The sequence below is a fragment of the Balaenoptera acutorostrata genome, chromosome 4, assembly GCF_949987535.1.
Source record: "Balaenoptera acutorostrata chromosome 4, mBalAcu1.1, whole genome shotgun sequence".
Classification (NCBI taxonomy): Eukaryota; Metazoa; Chordata; class Mammalia; order Artiodactyla; family Balaenopteridae; genus Balaenoptera; species Balaenoptera acutorostrata.
The window spans coordinates 92,525,155-92,543,565 of record NC_080067.1 but is presented as its reverse complement, the minus strand read 5'-3'; the positions used below and the strand labels follow the sequence as shown (position 1 = coordinate 92,543,565).

The following is an 18,411-nucleotide window of genomic DNA, read 5'->3' as shown; positions in this document are numbered from 1 at the left end:
GAGAAGGGCATTTCAGAAAAACAGACCAGTACAAGCAGAGGAGAACTGGTATAAATAAGTGAGAATTGTTCAACAAACAACAGGGGTTAGTTTTGATACATGAAATTTGGGCATGGAGGGTGGCCTTGAGAAATGTTAAAAAACAAAAATTCAACCAAGTAAATCTGATGATCTAATTGGCTTTATTCAATGGCTCATGAATCTGGCAGTATCTCTCCTAGTAAATAAAAGGGCTCTCTGAGGGGGTGTACAAAATGGAAGGTTTTTACAGGCAGAAGGAGGGTGGGGCATGGAAGCTATTAGCAAAAGAAAAGAAAGGATTGTTTCAGGCCAGGCCATCAAATTTTGGGGGAAGGGAACAGCAGGGGTCTTTATCATGCAGATTACCACACTAGTGTTGATCAGGAAATTTCTGTTTAAAGGTCACATTCCTGAGAGAATGTGAAACTGTAATTAAGTCTTGGTTTGCAGCCTTGGGAGCAAAGGACTCCATTTGGGGCTTGTGATTTTTTTTTTTAATAGAAATGAGGTGGACAGCTCATCAGGAAGACCATGTGTTACTGAACGTAAGTTTGTGTGCTCAACACACAATGGGACCAAACGAACCAAAACGGAGCTTGGATCAGAGAAAGGTTCTCCTTGCTTGGCCCTGCAATAAACCTTTCTCTGATCCAAGGAGATGTTATTAACTACATTTAGAGCTTCACAGTCTGTAGAATATGAAGCTGTCTAGGACTTCCCTAGTGGCACAGTGGTTAAGAATCTGCCTGCTAATGCCTGCCAATGCAGGGGACACGGGTTCAAGCCCTGGTCCGGGAAGATGCCACATGCCGCGGAGCAACTAAGCCCGTGCACAACTACTGAGCCTGCACTCTAGAGCCCGCGAGCCACAACTATTGAAGCCCGGACACCTAGAGCCTGTGCTCCACAACAAGAGAAGCCACCGCAACGAGAAGCCCACGCATCGCAATGAAGAGTAGCCCCCGCTCACAGCAACTAGAGAAAGCCTGCACGCAGCAACGAAGACCCAATACAGCCACAAATAAATAAATTAAATACAAACAAATTAAAAAAAAAACAGCTTAAAGAAGCTGTCTAAAATAAAATCATTTTAGGAGCCCGATAGTGACATAGATCAGACAATGCCTCACTGTCACACAGATGGAAAGCCTCCTAACCACCTTCTCTCCTCTCTTACAGGTAAGACAGAAAGCAGAGATGCTTTTTACTTTGCTGGGATGTTTCGCATCACCAACATTGAGTTTCTTCCTGAATACCGACAGAAGGAGTCCAGGGAATTTCTGTCAGTGGCCCGGACCGTTCAGCAAGTGGTGAGGTGATGGGGGGAGCTTGAAAGGCTGGGGAAGGTGAGGTCAGGGGGTAAGGGATGGGGGGTTGGGGTTACAGTGTCATAGGTGAGCAGGGTGGATGAAGGAAGAACTCAGGGAAACATGGGATTTAGCTCATCTTGGTTGTAAGATAAAATTGCTTATTTGATAGAATTGCTTACTTTTTTTTTTCTCCTGAAAGTAAAAAGAAATGGCTCTCTGAGCTTCAGTTTTTCTTACCTATAAAATAAAAGAATTGGATCAGGTGATATTTTAAATGCCTTCCAGTACAGAAATTACATGCATACTGATTAATTCTGTGATCCATACAGATTTATTTCAACCTTGATGCTCTGGCATCTCTTCACTTAAAAACAAACAAACAAAAAACCTTTCCTATTGTAGAACTGATACGTATTTATTGTAAAAATTTATAAAATTTACAAAAGTACTTAAAAAATATAATCTCCTTTAACATCGTCTCCAGAGATAGAGCCCCAGAGCCCCTTTTGATTCTGGACCACGTAGACACAGGACATCGGGCAATATTGGAGTATTAGTAGATATTCAGTTTTATAATCTGACTTTTTCCTCTTAACATAAGATTGCATGTTTCTATGCAAGTTCATATTCTTTAAAAAGCATACGTTTTGATAGCTTCAAGTTGGCAAGTCCCTTTTTATTGGATATTTAAGTTGTTTCCAATTTTTTGCTATTAACAGATAATACTATAACAAAACCGCCATGTAAATTGTGTGTATCTCTGATTACTTCCTTAGCTGATTTCCTAAAAGTATAATTGGTCACATAGGAGAATATTTATCATGACTCTTGTTACCTATTACCAATAGAAAGTTTCTGCCAGTCTGAACTTGCACAGTAATAGAGAGGGTGGCCTAGCAGTGGCGACTCTCCTGCAGTGACAGGCACTCTGCAGTGTAAGATGAAGAAGGGCTGAGAGAGAGCGAGCGAGCAAAGACGGTAGCAGGCGTAGTGGCTCTTATTGATTGAAGGCCTCCTATATACTGGGTAAAGTGCAAAACCCTTTGCCATTTCAATATATCAATTATCCCTCAAATTAGCCCAAGGAGATGGGCATTCTTTTAAAATCTCTTTACCATTTTTTCCAATCCCAGGCAGTATTCTTCCTTCAACACCCAAAGCCATTCCTCTCTACTGCTGAAGTTATCCTTCAAAAATAACATTTCTCCTTTGGCTTAAGGATAAAATACTGATTCTTAAGAATAGCAGGATAAAATACTGATTCTTAAGAATAGCAGGCAAACACTTATCTAAATCTGTCCCCTGATTGTCCCAGTCTCATTCCTTACCACTTTCTCCCAACAGAAACCTTGTGATCTAAGGCAGTGATTACTTGTGTTATGAATAATCATTGCATTTACATGTCTGGCAGCCCTGGTTTCTGCTGCTATTCACTCAGGACCTAAAGCCGTCTGTCCAATTTCTATGGAGTGAAATTCCACCCATCATTCATGACCCATCAAAAAGCCTCCTTCTCTGTGAAATCCTCCCCGGCCTCCTGCAGAGTCAATGCTGGCTTTGTGTAGACCCTGTTTGTATAGTTAGTATTGCACTCAATGCATTTTATTATAGTTATTTAACATCCCACCCAAAGAGGTAGGCATTTTGATCACCACTTTACAGATTAAAAGAGAGAGAGACAGAAAGAGAAAAACAAATACCGTATGCTAACACATATATATGGAATCTAAGGAAAAAAAAAAAAGGTCATGATGAACCTAGGGGCAAGAGGGGAATAAAGACACAGACCTAGAGAATGGACTTGAGGATATCGGAGGGGGAAGGGTAAGCTGTGACAAAGTGAGAGAGTGGCATGGACATATATACACTACCAAACGTAAAATAGCTAGCTAGTGGGAAGCAGCCGCATAGCACAGGGAGATCAGCTCGGTGCTTTGTGACCACCTAGAGGGGTGGGATAGGGAGGGTGGGAGGGAGGGAGATGCCAGAGGGAAGAGATATGGGGACATATGTGTATGTATAACTGATTCACTTTGTTATAAAGCAGAAACTGACACACCATTAAAGCAATTATACTCCAATAAAGATGTTAAAAAAAAAAAAAAAAGCTCAGCAGGTCTCGGTAATGTGTTCTGTGTTGCATAGTGAATTTAAACTCCATGGCCCATTTTTTTCCACAATGCTATATTATTTCTAAGGTTTTTCGTTTTTTGTTTTTTTCTCCTGGGCAATTAGGTAGGTGATTTTGCTATTATGTAAAAAGGGGACTACAGGAGGAGAAGATTTGGCAGAAGAAATTGGTTTTAGAAATGCTAAGTAAGGGCAAACAGTCAATTGACTGAAATAGCTCTCTTTTGAGATCCATTTATGGTGTTTTAAAAGATCTGGGTGTGTCCCTGGAAATTGCAGAGTTCTGCAGTGGGATGTGGAAGTTGGACTGTGGGCACCACGCGCCCTCTAGCGGCTAATATACATTTTCCATGGGTGCATTGGTAGAAAAGAGGTTGGGCTGAATACCTTGAAAATACGCTTAAAGGAGTTTCACTCATTCATTGTGGAGAAAATTAACTTTTGGAGTAGGCAGAATGCAGCAGTTAAGCTTGGTTAGTGTGTCTAAAGACAGCAATAAATGAATAAAGGTAGCTGATTAATCTTCACAGACAGCAGAATGACAGTAAGTAACCCTGATACAGGAAGTAAGAATTTATTTGAATTCAAGGAATAATGTCTGGGTTTGGCCTTAGAGGCCTTTAGTTTGAGCCTTGCTTTTCTCCTTGCTAACTGTCAGAGCTTGGACCTACGGCACACTGGGTATCATGAGAGGAAGCCAATTTGAAAGACTTCAGACAACTTGGTTCTTCTTTTGCAGGTAAACCTGGTTTATACAACATCTGCCTTCTCCAAATTTTACAAGCAGTCTGTCGTTGCAGATGTCAGGTAATGAATGTCCCTTGCTTTGGGGTTTCTACGTTCACTGCTGTAAATAACCTCAAAGGCTGTGGAAGGGCTGAAAGAGCGCCATTCTCAAGTAACCTCTTGGGGGCAGTTGTGGGTTAATACCCTTCTAGCACAATAACAACCCAACTCTTTTTTTCCCCCTTTATTTATTTATTTATTTTAAAGACTTTATGTATGTATGTATGTATGTATGTATGTATGTATGTATGTATGTATTTTTGGCTGCGTTGGGTCTTCGTTGCTGTGCACGGGCTTTCTCTAGTTGCGGCGAGCAGGGGCTACTCTTCATTGTGGTGCGCAGGCTTCTCATTGCGGTGGCTTCTCTTGTTGCGGAGCACCGGCTCTAGGTGCGTGGGCTTCAGTAGTTGTGGTACACGAGACTCAGCAGTTGTGGCTCGGGTGCTCTAGAGCTCAGGCTCAGTAGTTGTGGCTCACAGGCTTAGTTGCTCTGAGGCATGTGGGATCTTCCCGGACCAGGACTCGAACCCATGTGCCCTGCATTGGCAGGTGGATTCTTAACCACTGAGCCACCAGGGAAACCTGCAGCCGAACTCTTTGTCACGCTACATGCTGAGTTTTTTTCTTCATTTACCAAAGACTGCCCTCTTTCCAGAAGTGGGATCCTAGACCTTTGTATTAATGCCACTGGGCAAAATGACCATAAACACGTCCACTATATTGGGTGAGGGCAAACAGAAGACACAGACCAGTCAATGTCTCTCAAAATATGTTCAGTAAAAAACTGGTCACTAGAGATCTTCTGAGAAAAAAAGGATCCCATGGTCAAATAATTTTTAGGAAAATTTGTGTGCCTTGTACTGTATCCTCCCCTCACCCCTAATATATCTGCAGAGAGTCACAATCCATTTGGGCAGATTAAAGGCACTGAGAAGTCTTGGAGTAAAGCAGTTTGTTTCCTTTACTTCACCTTCCATTTCCCAAATTATGTGCTATAGAACACTATCTTATTTTTTTTCATAATTGTCATAAATATGACAATATTTGTGCAGGTAAGAGCTCCTACTCCAGGGTCAGATTGAAAACCAAATTAGGCTTGATTCCTGATTTGCTACTCAGTAGCTGTGTGATTTTGAGTTGTAGATGACCTTAATTTCCTCATCTGTAAAACTGGAAGCGTTAACAGGACCTTCCTCAAAAGATTAAATGGGATAAAGCAGATTTAGCACTGTGTCTGGACATGGTGAGGTATCAAACCTTCTAACTGTTGTTATTTGTAATAGCAATGAATACTGATTGACATCCATAGAAACAGTATATTCTCCATGGAGATGCAAAATATACTGATGGTTCTAGATTTGAACACAGCACAAGAATACACATACCATGATGCTTTCCTTTTCAAATTCCCATGATAGGAGTCAATGGCTTCCTAAAGAAGGAAGTTATGTTCCGTTGAAGGATGTGTTCATTGGCCTCACCTTGAATTTATCACTTGGGTCACTGGCTCCTTATGAAAGTCTACTTCCTAAGAGGTATCCCTGAACTTCTTTCTCTTTTCACTACAGCAGTAACAACAAAGGTGGCCTCCTTGTCCACTTTTGGCTTGTGTTTGTCATGCCACATGCCAAGGGCCATATCTTCTGTGAGGACTGTGTGGCTGCCATCTTGAAGGACTCCATCCAGACAAGCATCATAAACCGGACGTCCGTGGGGAGCCTGCAGGGTCTGGCTGTGGACATGGACTCTGTGGTACTAAATGGTGATTGTTGGGTAATTCTCCCTCAAGCACTCCTTCCTGCAGCACTCTTGATACTGTCGATTATCGTAGTCAATGTTGCCGTGAAGTACGGTCTTCCCTCTATATCCACGGACTTTGCATTCATGGATTCAACCAACCATGGATAAAAAATATTTGGAAAAAAAATTCCAGAAAGTTCCAAAAAGCAAAACTTGAATTTGCCACAGGCTGGTGACTACTTACACAGCATTTATACTGTATTAGGTATTAGAAGTAATCTAGAGATGATTTAAAGTATACAGGAGGATGTGCATAGGTTTTATGCAAATACTATGCCATTTTACATAAGGGACTTGAGCATTCATGAATTTTGGTAATCTTGGGGGTCCTGGAGCCAATCCCCTGTGGATACTGAGGAATGACTGTATTCTTCTCCACAATCCCAGTGGAGCAGGATTAGCTGAAGACATTGGAGCTACATTGATAAAGGAAGTTGCTAAATGTTATATACAGTGATTAGACGATAGAATTGGCGTCAGAATATACATGAAAATGAATTTATTAAAGCGTACCCTTCCCTATATTTAATTTGGCTTCATGCATCTTCAAACTAAGGCTCCAAGGGACAAAGTCCTGGAAAAGGAAAATTTTGCTGAGGTTTACCTTCCTTGTTTCTTCCCTTGTTCAGACAGAACTGCGCCTATGTTCTATAGTGTGCCCCAATGCTCCAAAATGGCCTGCCCAAAACACAGTCAGAATGCAAATTCCATCATTTGTCTTGACAGTAAAGTGGTTTAATTATTGTTTAACCCAAAATTTATGCAGTTTTCTATTTTGATTTAAATTATATATATATGTTAGGCATATAGTAGGTAGTTGATAAGTATTTGTAATAAGTAATGAATCAATAAAAAAAACTCTAGTGGAAAATTCTGTACCACGTATACTACTTCAGATATAGAACCAATTATTATCATGTTTAGTTGCTTTTTTATCTTCAAAAAATGTTTAAAAGTTGTTACAACAGATGATTTCAAGCACAAAAATAAAGAGAATCGTTTAATGAACTCTTACACACTTTACTCAGCTTCAACAACTATCAACTCATAGCTGTCTTATTTGATCTCTAAATACCTAAACAACTTCCCTTTTACCCTCACAGGATTATTTTAAAGCAAATCCCAGATATGTTGGATTGCTTTTAAAGGGCAAGATATTTTTATTAAGCAAAATTCTAACAAAATGAAATGCTGGGACTGATAGTGTTTTTTCTATGTGCTTTTTCAATGCAGCTGGGCTTCGGTCAGATTACTCTTCAACCATAGGATCTGGTAAATTATGTCTGTGGTTTCTCCCCTGCCCTCCAACCTCCCCACCCCCACTGCCTCCAAATCAGTATCCTTTTTGGCTGTAGTTTTCCTGTTCACATGATGGTGTTTGTTAGTGTTCTTTCCGTTGCAAGTGACAGATATAATATATTCAAACTAGCTTAAGCACAAAAGAAATGTGATTGCCTCATATAACTGGGACATACGTGGAATATGCTGGCTGCAGGCATGGTTGGGTCCAGGTTCTAAGATAAAATATCGTCAGGACTCTGCATTTTTGTTTTCTTCTGCTGAGACTTCATCAAGTGGGTTCTTCCAATGTGGTGGCATAAATGGCCACCAGCAGATCCAAGCTTATGATTTATCAGTTTAGCTACCATGGTGGGAAAAACCTCACCTGTATTTTGAGAAGTCCTTGGGCTGAGTTTCATTGTCTCAAATTGGCTGACGTGCCCACTCCTGAAACAGCTGCTTTGGCTCTGATTCGTCAGTCTGGGTCGTGTGCTCACTTCTGGACCTAGGGTGAGTTTAACCCCAACCCAGCCACATGAACAGGGTAGGAGTAGTTTCTCAAAGTAAAATCTAGGTGCTGTTATCAGAAGAGATGAGAGTGGATTCCAGGCTGGCAAAGACAGCAGATATTCTCCATGTGAGCTCTTTTGCTCTTTACTCTTCTATAAAGATTTCTAGAAAAATCATTCCAAAAACAAAACAAAGCAAAATAAAGTGCTGTCTCCACAGACAAAGGCTGCTCTCAGTACTTCTACGCAGATCACCTGTCTCTCCGCTACCCTCTGGAGATCTCGGCAACCTCGGGGAGGCTGATGTGTCACTTCAAGCTGGTGGCCATAGTGGGCCACCTGATCCGTCTCTCGATAGAGTCCGTCCGGATTGAAGCCGACAACTGTGTCACCGACTCCCTGACCATTTACGACTCCCTCCTGCCAATCCGGAGCACCATCTTGTATAGGTATTATGCAGGCACTCTGGTTGGCAAGTGAAAAGAATTTTTGCAATGTCTCTCTTTTGCAGTATCTGGCTTGCCCTTGGATTTTTTTAAACCATTTTTGTGTATACTCATGAGGTCAAAGATTGACCCGTGCCCTATTTAGTGCCCCCTGTATTAGCCAGATCCTATCAGACACAGTGTTTGCTTCTCACTTGTAGCATACAACAGTCAAAATCATTGGGAGCTTCAGTCAATAGTTCTGATATATATTTCAGATTTTTTTTTTTTGGTTTAATTTTACTTTCATTGCAATCACCCTGAAGGCTACTGTTTCAATAGAATGTGAGAATAAATATTCTATTATGATTGCATAGCATTAGTAAAACAAATTTTTTTCCTTATAAAGATAACACAATGTTTATTGTGAAAGTGAGGTCAATCAGAGAAAACAATGTCAATTATCTTACATTCCCATTACCCAGAATAAATGTCTGTTATATTTTTGCATACATTCTTTTATTCATACGTGTACATAATTACACACACATATACATATACATATCCTAGTATTTCTTACTCACTAGTAGACATCTTTTTATGAGTGCTTACTATTTTGGTAACCTAGTAATGTCAGTTAGGCTTTATTAAGAATTTGCTATTTTTGCTCGTTGTGCTAAAAGGCATATGAATTATCATTTTAAATAGTGTTTATGTATGTATATAATAGTATTTTATGTATTATTTATTTATATTTTGGTGGTGAATGAACGTGTTAAAAGTTCAAATAGTGTCTAAAGATTTGTAGTGAAAAGTAAGTTTGTCACTGATGCTCACCCCTCAATCACTGTTTTTGGTTTCTTTTCACTATTCCCAGACATATTTAGTTATTATCTCATTTAATCCTCACCACAATGCTATGAGGAGTATACTATTATTACTACCATTTCAGAGTTGGGAAACTGGCATTTATGAAGAACTAGTTACTTCATTGCCCAATTAAATGATAGAGCTGAGTTTTTTTTTTTTTTTGTTTGTTTGTTTTTAATTAATTAATTAATTAATTTATTTATGGCTGTGTTGGGTCTTCGTTTCTGTGCGAGGGCTTTCTCTAGTTGTGGCAAGTGGGGGCCACTCTTCATCGCGGTGCGCGGGCCTCTCACTATCGCGGCCTCTCTTGTTGCGGAGCACAGGCTCCAGACACGCAGGCTCAGTAGCTGTGGCTCACGGGCCTAGTTGCTCCGCAGCATGTGGGATCTTCCCAAACCAGGGCTCGAACCCGTGTCCCCTGCATTGGCAGGCAGATTCTCAACCACTGCGCCACCAGGGAAGCCCTAGAGCTGAGTTTTGAACCCAATTTTCCCTGGTGAAGAACCCATGACTTTAGCTATTAAATACCCTGCCTGTATACCTTGTTTGCTCTCAAGGAGTGTCCAGTGACAGCCATCCAAGAGAATTCTTCATTAGTCACTGGACAAAAATTTCTGCACCTATATCAGCTCCGCTCCATCTGTAGTGCCCTCTGGCCACTAATTGATGAAGACCTGGCTGGCAGAGTCTGATTCACAGGAACTGTGATCCTCAATAACCTATTATTTATGTGCTTTTGTTTTGTTATCTGGTTTCAGAATTTGTGAACCCACAAGAACATTAATGTCATTTGTTTCGACAAATAATCTCATGTTGGTGACGTTTAAGTCTCCTCAGATACCAAGGCTCTCAGGAATCCGGGCATATTTCGAGGTTGTTCCAGAACAAGGTAAGCTTCCCCAATTGAAAAAAGTCATGAGAAATACTTGTTATGATAGATACTCCAGTCTTATCTCTCCCAAGGCTGTGTTGTAATACTAGTTGCATTAGTCAGGACCCTGTGTCAGGGTGTGGTTCAAAGAGGGAGATGGTATTAGTTACTCTAACAGAATTTAATGTAAAGAACTGTTAGCTCAGTACAGAGGTGTTAACTGGGTAACTCAAAAGGCAAAAAAAAACAAAAACAAAACACAAAAAAACTGTTAAGCTATCATGGATGTAAAACATGTAGGAAGCAACTGGCACTGTAGATCTAGAGGAACAAAGGAAAGGAATTGGAATGATTACAATTTAGGGCTTGGAGGAGCGGGGGGTGGTCTGTGTAATGGAACTCAGACCTCTGCCCAGCTGGTGTTGGTGTCTATAAATTCGGAGGCAGGTGTTCATGAACCTGGGACCCAGACCTTTGAGGAGAGGGTACCAGACAGCTGAGCTGGCATCTTTTAGGGAGACACAATAAAGCGGAAGTTGGAAAAACTGCTAACAGATTCAACTCTGTTACAGGAAGGAAGAGTAGCTGTGAGAGTGAAGCAGCATTGCTGGGGTGACACTCCCAGGAATAAGAAACAGACTGAAGTCCTGTTCTTCCCTCTCCAGCCTTCTAGTCTCCCTTTAGCACCCCCTACTGGCAGAGCCTATCAGGTAGTGAAGGACGGAAGTGGTTTGTATAGTCCAGCCCAACCTTGCAGAACAGAGTAGAGAGGGGTGGGTTTGGAGCTGAGGGACAATAGCTCAGTAACTAGCACATTCTTTCCTGAATTCTCATTTATAGTAATGCACTTAAGTGCCATCCTAGAAAGTGCTCATGATGCAAAACCCAGAGGATTTAATGGGTTTTTCTAGTGAGCAAAAAGTGACCTCCTCTTTATTCTTCTCTTTTTGACTTGGGTTGACGAAGTCAAACAAAACAAAATGAAAAGAACCTTCACTGAAACTCTAATGTTTTTGTAATTTTTGTTGCCTTGGAAACTGGTCAGATCTTACAGGTCATGTCTTGGTAACTTCTTTATGAGCATCAACAAAGCTAAAGGGGTCAGAATGGGAGATGGGGGTGAGGAGGGAAGAGAATTGGGCTTAAGTAGATGGTGAGAGCTAAAGGTTCATCACTATTTTAGGGCAGTGGCTCATTTTGATAGGTTTTTCTTTGTCAAATTATTACAAAACAAAATGTAAAATTGATTTATTGAACTAGATATTTGAGATAGTGTTAGGTTGAAAATTATCTGTAACTCCAAAGGTTAAAAATAGAATTATAACAGAAATATTATAGTGGAATTTGTCTATTCACTCAACAAATATTTACTGAACATCTGTTGTATGCCAGAAATGACTGTAGGTGTTAGGGAAATAGTAAACAAAATAGAAAGGAAATCAGTGCTCTTGGGCCGCTTATATTCTAGCAGAAGGATGACCATAACAGTAAGAATAGACATGTAGATTGTCTTATTTAAATAGCATAACACATTATGAAAACTGGATATCTCTTGAACAACAAATACACACTAATTTGAACAAAATTGACTCAGAAGCTTTAAAAATATATATTTACAGTGCTGTATGCCAAAATATACATACAGTGTTAATATGTTAATTATATCTCAATAAAAGTAGAAGAAAAAATATATTTAAACCATGTTTTTTAAAGAAAGGAATAGCATCCTATAGATCTGTAACCAAAATAAATGATTTGAAAACAAGTATAGATTTTGAACTGTATATTAGCTATACATCCATAGGGTACTATTTTTTTTTTAAAAAAATCGTTTAATTTCAAAAATATATAAGCTTATTGACCAAGAAAATGTGCATTTGTAGTTAAAGAAATGTATGCTGTCTATTTCCCATAATCTCACAACTGCAAATCATTGTGTGTTACTGGATATTTTTTTCAGAATGTGAAAACACAGTGTTGGTCAAAGAAATCACTGGCTTTGAAGGGAAAATTTCAAGTCCATATTACCCAAGCTACTACCCTCCAAAATGCAAGTGTACCTGGAAATTTCAGGTAGCCTAGTTTTAACAGTATCTTAGAAAAATATTGTTATCCTATTTTTAGTAGCTATTTATTTTTGAATTTAATTATACTTATTTTTTAAATTACAAAAAGAATGTCAGTTAATTTTATAATATTTAAACCTTATTAAAATATATTATCTAGAACATGAAAGTTTGTTGTAATTTCAAGCCGCTGCTCACAAATTAACTGCTTTTTGCAGACTGGAGCTTATTTGTCCAGTTTCTTACTCTGTATTAAAAAGAGCAAAGACATTGTTACAGGATCAAACAATTTATTTTATTATGGTAGAGCTCATTTATTAATTTTTAATTACTTCATCAGCATTATAATGAGAGTAATAAAGAAATAATAAATTGAATTAAGCAACATATATTTCAGCTGTATAAGCAAGTCAGAGTGTAAATTTATATGAAATACATATGTCTCCCTCTGGTGCTAGACAGGGAGTCCCTGGTTTTGGTTTGTTTTTCAAAATCTCAGTGTGTAACCTATTTTTCTTTCTCCAGCTGTTATATTAATGTGGAGGGAGGTCACCTTTGCTCTTTCAGCATATACATATGAAATCATCTTTGTGGGGCATAGCAGTTAGATGCAAGTGACAAGCAGTGTCTAGTTTGTATTCATTCAACATATTATTATTAAATACCTGCTCCGTGTCAGGCAGTATTCTGAACACTGGGATGCATGAGATCTCTCTCACACACACACACACACACACACACACACACACACACACACACACACAAGCTCTGCTGTCATGGAGTCCTCTATAAAGTAGGGGGAGACAGGTGACAAACAAATAAACAAGTAAAATACATGCAGTGTGTTCCATGATGGTACAATGCTATGGAGAATACAGCTGGGGAGGGGCTCTGTAGCTGAGTGGGGGGGGGCGGTGTGAAAGGTAGGAAGTCTGGGATTTGTTGTCTCAAGTAGGATGGTCAGGGAAAGTCTCACTGACGAGGGGACATTTGCATAGAACCCTGAGACACGAGGGAACTAACCTGGTGCATGCTGAGGGTAAGAGTGTGCGGGCAAAGGGGAGAGCTGAGGCAAAGGCCCCGAGGAGGCAGGAGAGTGCTTGCTGCATGTAGGGTTTGTGCACAGTCCTAACAGTTAAATATTGAAATAATTTTATTATACCCACATCTATACCTACTAGTAGGCATCCTTAAATTATTTTTTTTATCATTATCCCAAATATTTAAAATATAATTAAGACATAAAGGTTCTGGACTCTTGCTCACTGCCAGATTCTTGGTGCCTTAGGTCAGCAGAAGCTCAGAGCCTCAGGTGACTAGCAAGTCTGAAGGCGGCAGAGAGGGGTAGATGGAAAGAGAAGAAAAGGAGCATTGGGGAAAGAGAAGGGAAAGACATCAAACCTCTGTCTCTTCAACTCTCCAATAAGCAGAGTTATCTTCTTTACAATATCTAGAACAAGAAAGACCCCATTCCCAGAAGCTCCATCAGGTGTTTGAAAGTCCTTTGAGATAAAACAAATGTTGATCCCATGGGAGCTCATAATATTTAAAAGGAAAATCCCTAAATGTTGCTGTGATTAAGTTTTAGTCAGGGTACAAACAAAAATATCAGATCACTTCTGTTTCACTGGGTCAAGGGTTAGAAATGCAGAACAATAGGAAATCTTTATAAGGAAAAGAGCATGGGGTGGAGGATGGGAAAGGGGAGACAGGAAACATTGGGGACAGACTTGTGTGATGACACCATTTCCCAGAGGTCAAGTTTGGTTGTTCTCAGTGAGGAGGTTAAATAAGGTTGTTGCTTTGTTGGAAGGCTTTGAGCAGCCACCCATAGCTGCGTGAGAGCACATTTCTTTTTTTTTTTTTTTGAAATTTTGAATTTTATTTTATTTATTTTTTTATAGACCAGGTTCTTATTAGTTATCCATTTAAAACATATTAGTGTATACATGTCAATCCCAATCTCCCAAATCATCACACCACCATCCCTCTCCCCCAACGCTTTCCCCCCTTGATGCCCATACGTTTGTTCTCTACATCTGAGTCTCAATTTCTGCCCTGCAAACCAGTTCATCTGTACCATTTTTCTAGGTTCCTCATATATGCGTTAATATACAATATTTGTTTTTCTCTTTCTGACTTACTTCACTCTGTATGATTGTCTCTAGATTCATCCACATCTCTACAAGTGACCCAATTTCGTTCCTTTTTATGGCTAATATTCCATTGTATATATGTACCACAACTTTATCCATTCGTCTGTTGATGGGCATGTAGGTTGCTTCCATGACCTGGCTATTGTAAATAGTGCTTCAATGAACATTGGGGTGCATGTGTCTTTTTGAATTATGGTTTTTTCTGGGTATGTGCCCAGTAGTGGGAAGCTGGGTCATATGGTAATTCTATTTTTAGTTTTTTAAGGAACCTCCATACTGTTCTCCATAGTGGTTGTATCAATTTACATTCCCACCAACAGTGCAAGAGGGTTCTCTTTTCTCCACACCCTCTCCAGCATTTGTTGTTTGTAGATTTTCTGATAATGCCCATTCTAACTGGTGTGAGGTGATACCTCACTGTAGTTTTGGTTTGCATTTCTCTAATAACTAGTGATGTTGAGCAGCTCTTCATGAGCTTCTTGGCCATCTGTATGTCTTCTTTGGAGAAATGTCTATTTAGGTCTTCTGCCCATTTTTGGATTGGGTTGTTTGTTTCTTTAATATTGAGCTGCATGAGCTGTTTATATATTTTACAGATTAATCCTTTGTCTGTTGATTCGTTTGCAAATATTTTCTCCCATTCTGAGGGTTGTCTTTTCGTCTTGTTTATGGTTTCCTTTGTTGTGAAAAAGCTTTTAAGTTTTATTAGGTCCCATTTGTTTATTTTTGTTTTTATTTCCATTACTCTAGGAGGTGGATCAAAAAAGATTTATGATCAAAAATCATAAATCAAAATGATTTATGTCAAAGAGTGTTCTTCCTATGTTTTCCTCTAAGAGTTTTATAGTGTCTGGTCTTACATTTAGGTCTTTAACCCATTTTGAGTTTATTTTTGTGTATGGTGTTAGGGAGTGTTCTAATTTCAGTCTTTTACATGTAGCTGTCCAGTTTTCCCAGCACCATTTATTGAAGAGAGTGTCTTTTCTCCATTGTATATCCTTGCCTCCTTTGTCATAGATTAGTTGACCATAGGTGGGTGGGTTTATCTCCGGTCTTTCTACCTTGTTCCATTGATCTATGTTTCTGTTTTTGTGCTAGTACCATATTGTCTTGATTACTGTAGCTTTGTAGTGTAGTCTGAAGTCAGGGAGTCTGATTCCTCCAGCTCCGTTTATTTCCCTCAAGACAGCTTTGGCTATTCGGGGTCTTTTCTGTCTCCATACAAATTTTAAGATGATTTGTTCTAGTTCCATAAAAAATGTCATTGGTAATTTGATAAGGATTGCATTCAATCTGTAGATTGCTTTGGGTAGTATAGTCATTTTCACAATATTGATTCTTCCAATCCATGAGCATGGTATATCTCTCCATCTGTTGGTATCATCTTTAATTTCTTTCATCAGTGTCTTATAGTTTTCTGCATAGAGGTCTTTTGTCTCCCTAGGTAGGTTTATTTCTAGGTATTTTATTCTTTTTGTTGCAATGGTAAATGGGAGTGTTTCCCTAATTTCTCTTTCAGATTTTTCATCATTAGTGTATAGGAATACAAGAGATTTCCGTGCATTAATTTTGTATCCTGCAAATTTACCAAATTCATTGATTAGCTCTAGTAGTTTTCTGGTGGCATTTTTAGGATTCTCTATGTATAGTATCATGTCATCTGCAAACAGTGACAGTTTTACTTCTTCTTTTCCAATTTGTATTCCTTTTATTTCTTTTTCTTCTCTGATTGCCACGGCTAGGACTTCCAAAACTATGTTGAATAATAGTGGTGAGACTGGACATCCTTGTTTTGTTCCTGATCTTAGAGGAAATGCTTTCAGTTCTTCACCATTGAGAATGATGTTTGCTGTGGGTTTGTCATATATGGACTTTATTATGTTGAGGTAGGTTCCCTCTATGTCCACTTTCTGGAGAGTTTTTATCATAAATGGGTGTTGAATTTTGTCAAAAGCTTTTTCTGCATCTATTGAGATGATCATATGGTTTTTATTCTTCAATTTGTTAATATGGTGTATCACATTGCTTGATTTGTGTATATTGAAGAATCCTTGCATCCCTGGGATAAATCCCACTTGATCATGTTGTATGATACTTTTAATGTGCTGTTGGATTCTGTTTGCTAGTATTTTGTTGAGGATTCTTGCATCTATATTCATTAGTGATATTGGTCTGTAATTTTCTTTTTTTGTAGTATCTGTTTCTGGTTTTGGTATCAGGGTGATGGTGGCCTCATAGAATGAGTTTGGGAGTGTTCCTTCCTCTGCAATTTTTTGGAAGAATTTGAGAAGGTTGGGTATTAGCTCTTCTCTAAATATCTGATAGAATTCACCTGTGAAGCCATCTGGTCCTGGACTTTTGTTTGTTGGAAGATTTTTAATCACAGTTTCAATTTCATTACTTGTGATTGGTCTGTTCATATTTTCTATTTCTTCCTGGTTCAGTCTTGGAAGGTTATACCTCTCTAAGAATTTGTCCATTTCTTCCAGGTTGTCCATTTTATTGGCATAGAGTTGCTTGCAGTAGTCTCTTAGAATGCTTTGTATTTCTGCATTGTCTGTTGTAACTTCTCCTTTTCCATTTCTAATTTTATTGATTTGAGTCCTCTCCCTCTTTTTCTTGATGAGTCTGGCTAATGGTTTACAAATTTTGTTTATCTTCTCAAAGAACCAGCTTTTAGTTTTGTTGATCTTTGCTATTGTTTTCTTTGTTTCTATTTCATTTATTTCTGCTCTGATCTTTATGATTTCGTTCCTTCTGCTAACTTTGGGTTTTGTTCGTTCTTCTTTCTCTAGTTCCTTTAGATGTAATGTTAGATTGTTTATTTGAGATTTTTCTTGTTTCTTGAGGTAGGCTTGTATAGCTATAAACTTCCCTCTTAGAACTGCTTTTGCTGCATCCCATAGGTTTTGGATCATTGTGTTTTCATTGTCATTTGTCTCTAGGTATTTTTTGATTGCCTCTTTGATTTTTTCAGTGATCTCTTTGTTATTTAGTAATATTGTTTAGCTTCCATGTGTTTGTGCTTTTTACGTTTTTTTCCCTGTAAGTGATTTCTAATCTCATAGTGATATGGTCAGAAAAGATGCTTGATATGATTTCAATTTTCTTAAATTTACTGAGGCTTGATTTGTGACCCAAGATGTGATCTATCCTGGAGAATGCTCCCTGCGCACTTGAGAAGAATGTGTAATCTGAGGTTTTTGGATGGAATGTCCTATAAATATCAATTAAATCTATCTGGTCTATTGTGTCATTTAAAGCTTCTGTTTCCTTATTAATTTTCTGTTTGGATGATCTGTCCATTGGTGTAAGTGAGGTGTTAAAAGTCCCCCACTATTATTGTGTTACTGTCGATTTCCTCTTTTGTAGCTGTTAACAGTTGCCTTATGTATTGAGGTGCTCCTATGTTGGGTGCATATATATTTACAATTGTTATATCTTCTTCTTGGATTGATCCCTTGACCATTATGTAGTGTCCTTCTTTGTCTCGTAATAGTCTTTATTTTAAAGTCTATTTTGTCTGATATGATAATTGCTACTCCAGCTTTCTTTTGATTTCCATTTACATGGAATATCTTTTTCCATCCCCTCACTTTCAGTCTGTATGTGTCCCTAGGTCTGAAGTGGGTCTCTTGTAGACAGCATATATATGGGTCTTGGTTTTGTATACATTCAGTGAGCCTGTGTCTTTTGGTTGGAGCATTTAATCCATTCATGTTTAAGGTAATTATTGTTATGTATGTTCCTATGACCATTTTCTTAATTGTTTTGGGTTTGGTTTTGTAGGTCCTTTTCTTCTCTTGTGTTTCCCACTTAGAGAAGTTCCTTTAGCATTTGTTGTAGAGCTGGTTTGGTGGTGCTGAATGCTTGTCAGTAGCTTTTGCTTGTCGGTAAAGCTTTTGATTTCTCCATCGAATCTGAATGAGATCCTTGCTGGGTATAGTAATCTTGGTTGTAGTTTCTTCCCTTTCATCACTTTAAGTATATCATGTCACTCCCTTGTGGCTTGTAGAGTTTCTGCTGAGAAATCAGCTGTTAACCTTACGGGAGTTCCCTTGTATGTTATCGGGAGTTCCCTTGTATGTTATTTGTCGTTTTTCTCTTGCTGCTTTCAATAATTTTTCTTTGTCTTTAATTTTTGCCTGTTTGATTACTATGTGTCTTGGCATGTTTCTCCTTGGGT

At 38.8% G+C, this 18,411-nt stretch overlaps 1 protein-coding gene across 4 annotated transcripts in view; it reads left to right on the top strand.

Annotated features, from left to right (window-relative positions):
• TMPRSS7 (transmembrane serine protease 7) overlaps positions 1–18,411 on the top strand; it is a 42,989-nt gene that overhangs the window by 3,938 nt on the left and 20,640 nt on the right. For 3 of the 4 annotated variants that reach the window (XR_009008060.1, XM_057544838.1, XM_028166431.2), the window contains exons 3-9: positions 1,201–1,331; positions 4,201–4,268; positions 5,816–6,009; positions 7,281–7,319; positions 8,058–8,286; positions 9,891–10,021; positions 11,964–12,076. Coding sequence is in view for 3 of the 4 variants with exons in the window: in XM_057544838.1 (XP_057400821.1) it covers positions 1,201–1,331; positions 4,201–4,268; positions 5,816–6,009; positions 7,281–7,319; positions 8,058–8,286; positions 9,891–10,021; positions 11,964–12,076 (905 nt within the window). In the remaining variant the exon portion in view is untranslated. Of the gene's footprint in view, positions 1–1,200; positions 1,337–4,200; positions 4,269–5,815; positions 6,010–7,280; positions 7,320–8,057; positions 8,287–9,890; positions 10,022–11,963; positions 12,077–18,411 lie in introns of those variants that run through there. The other variant, XM_057544839.1, reaches the window with a different exon arrangement.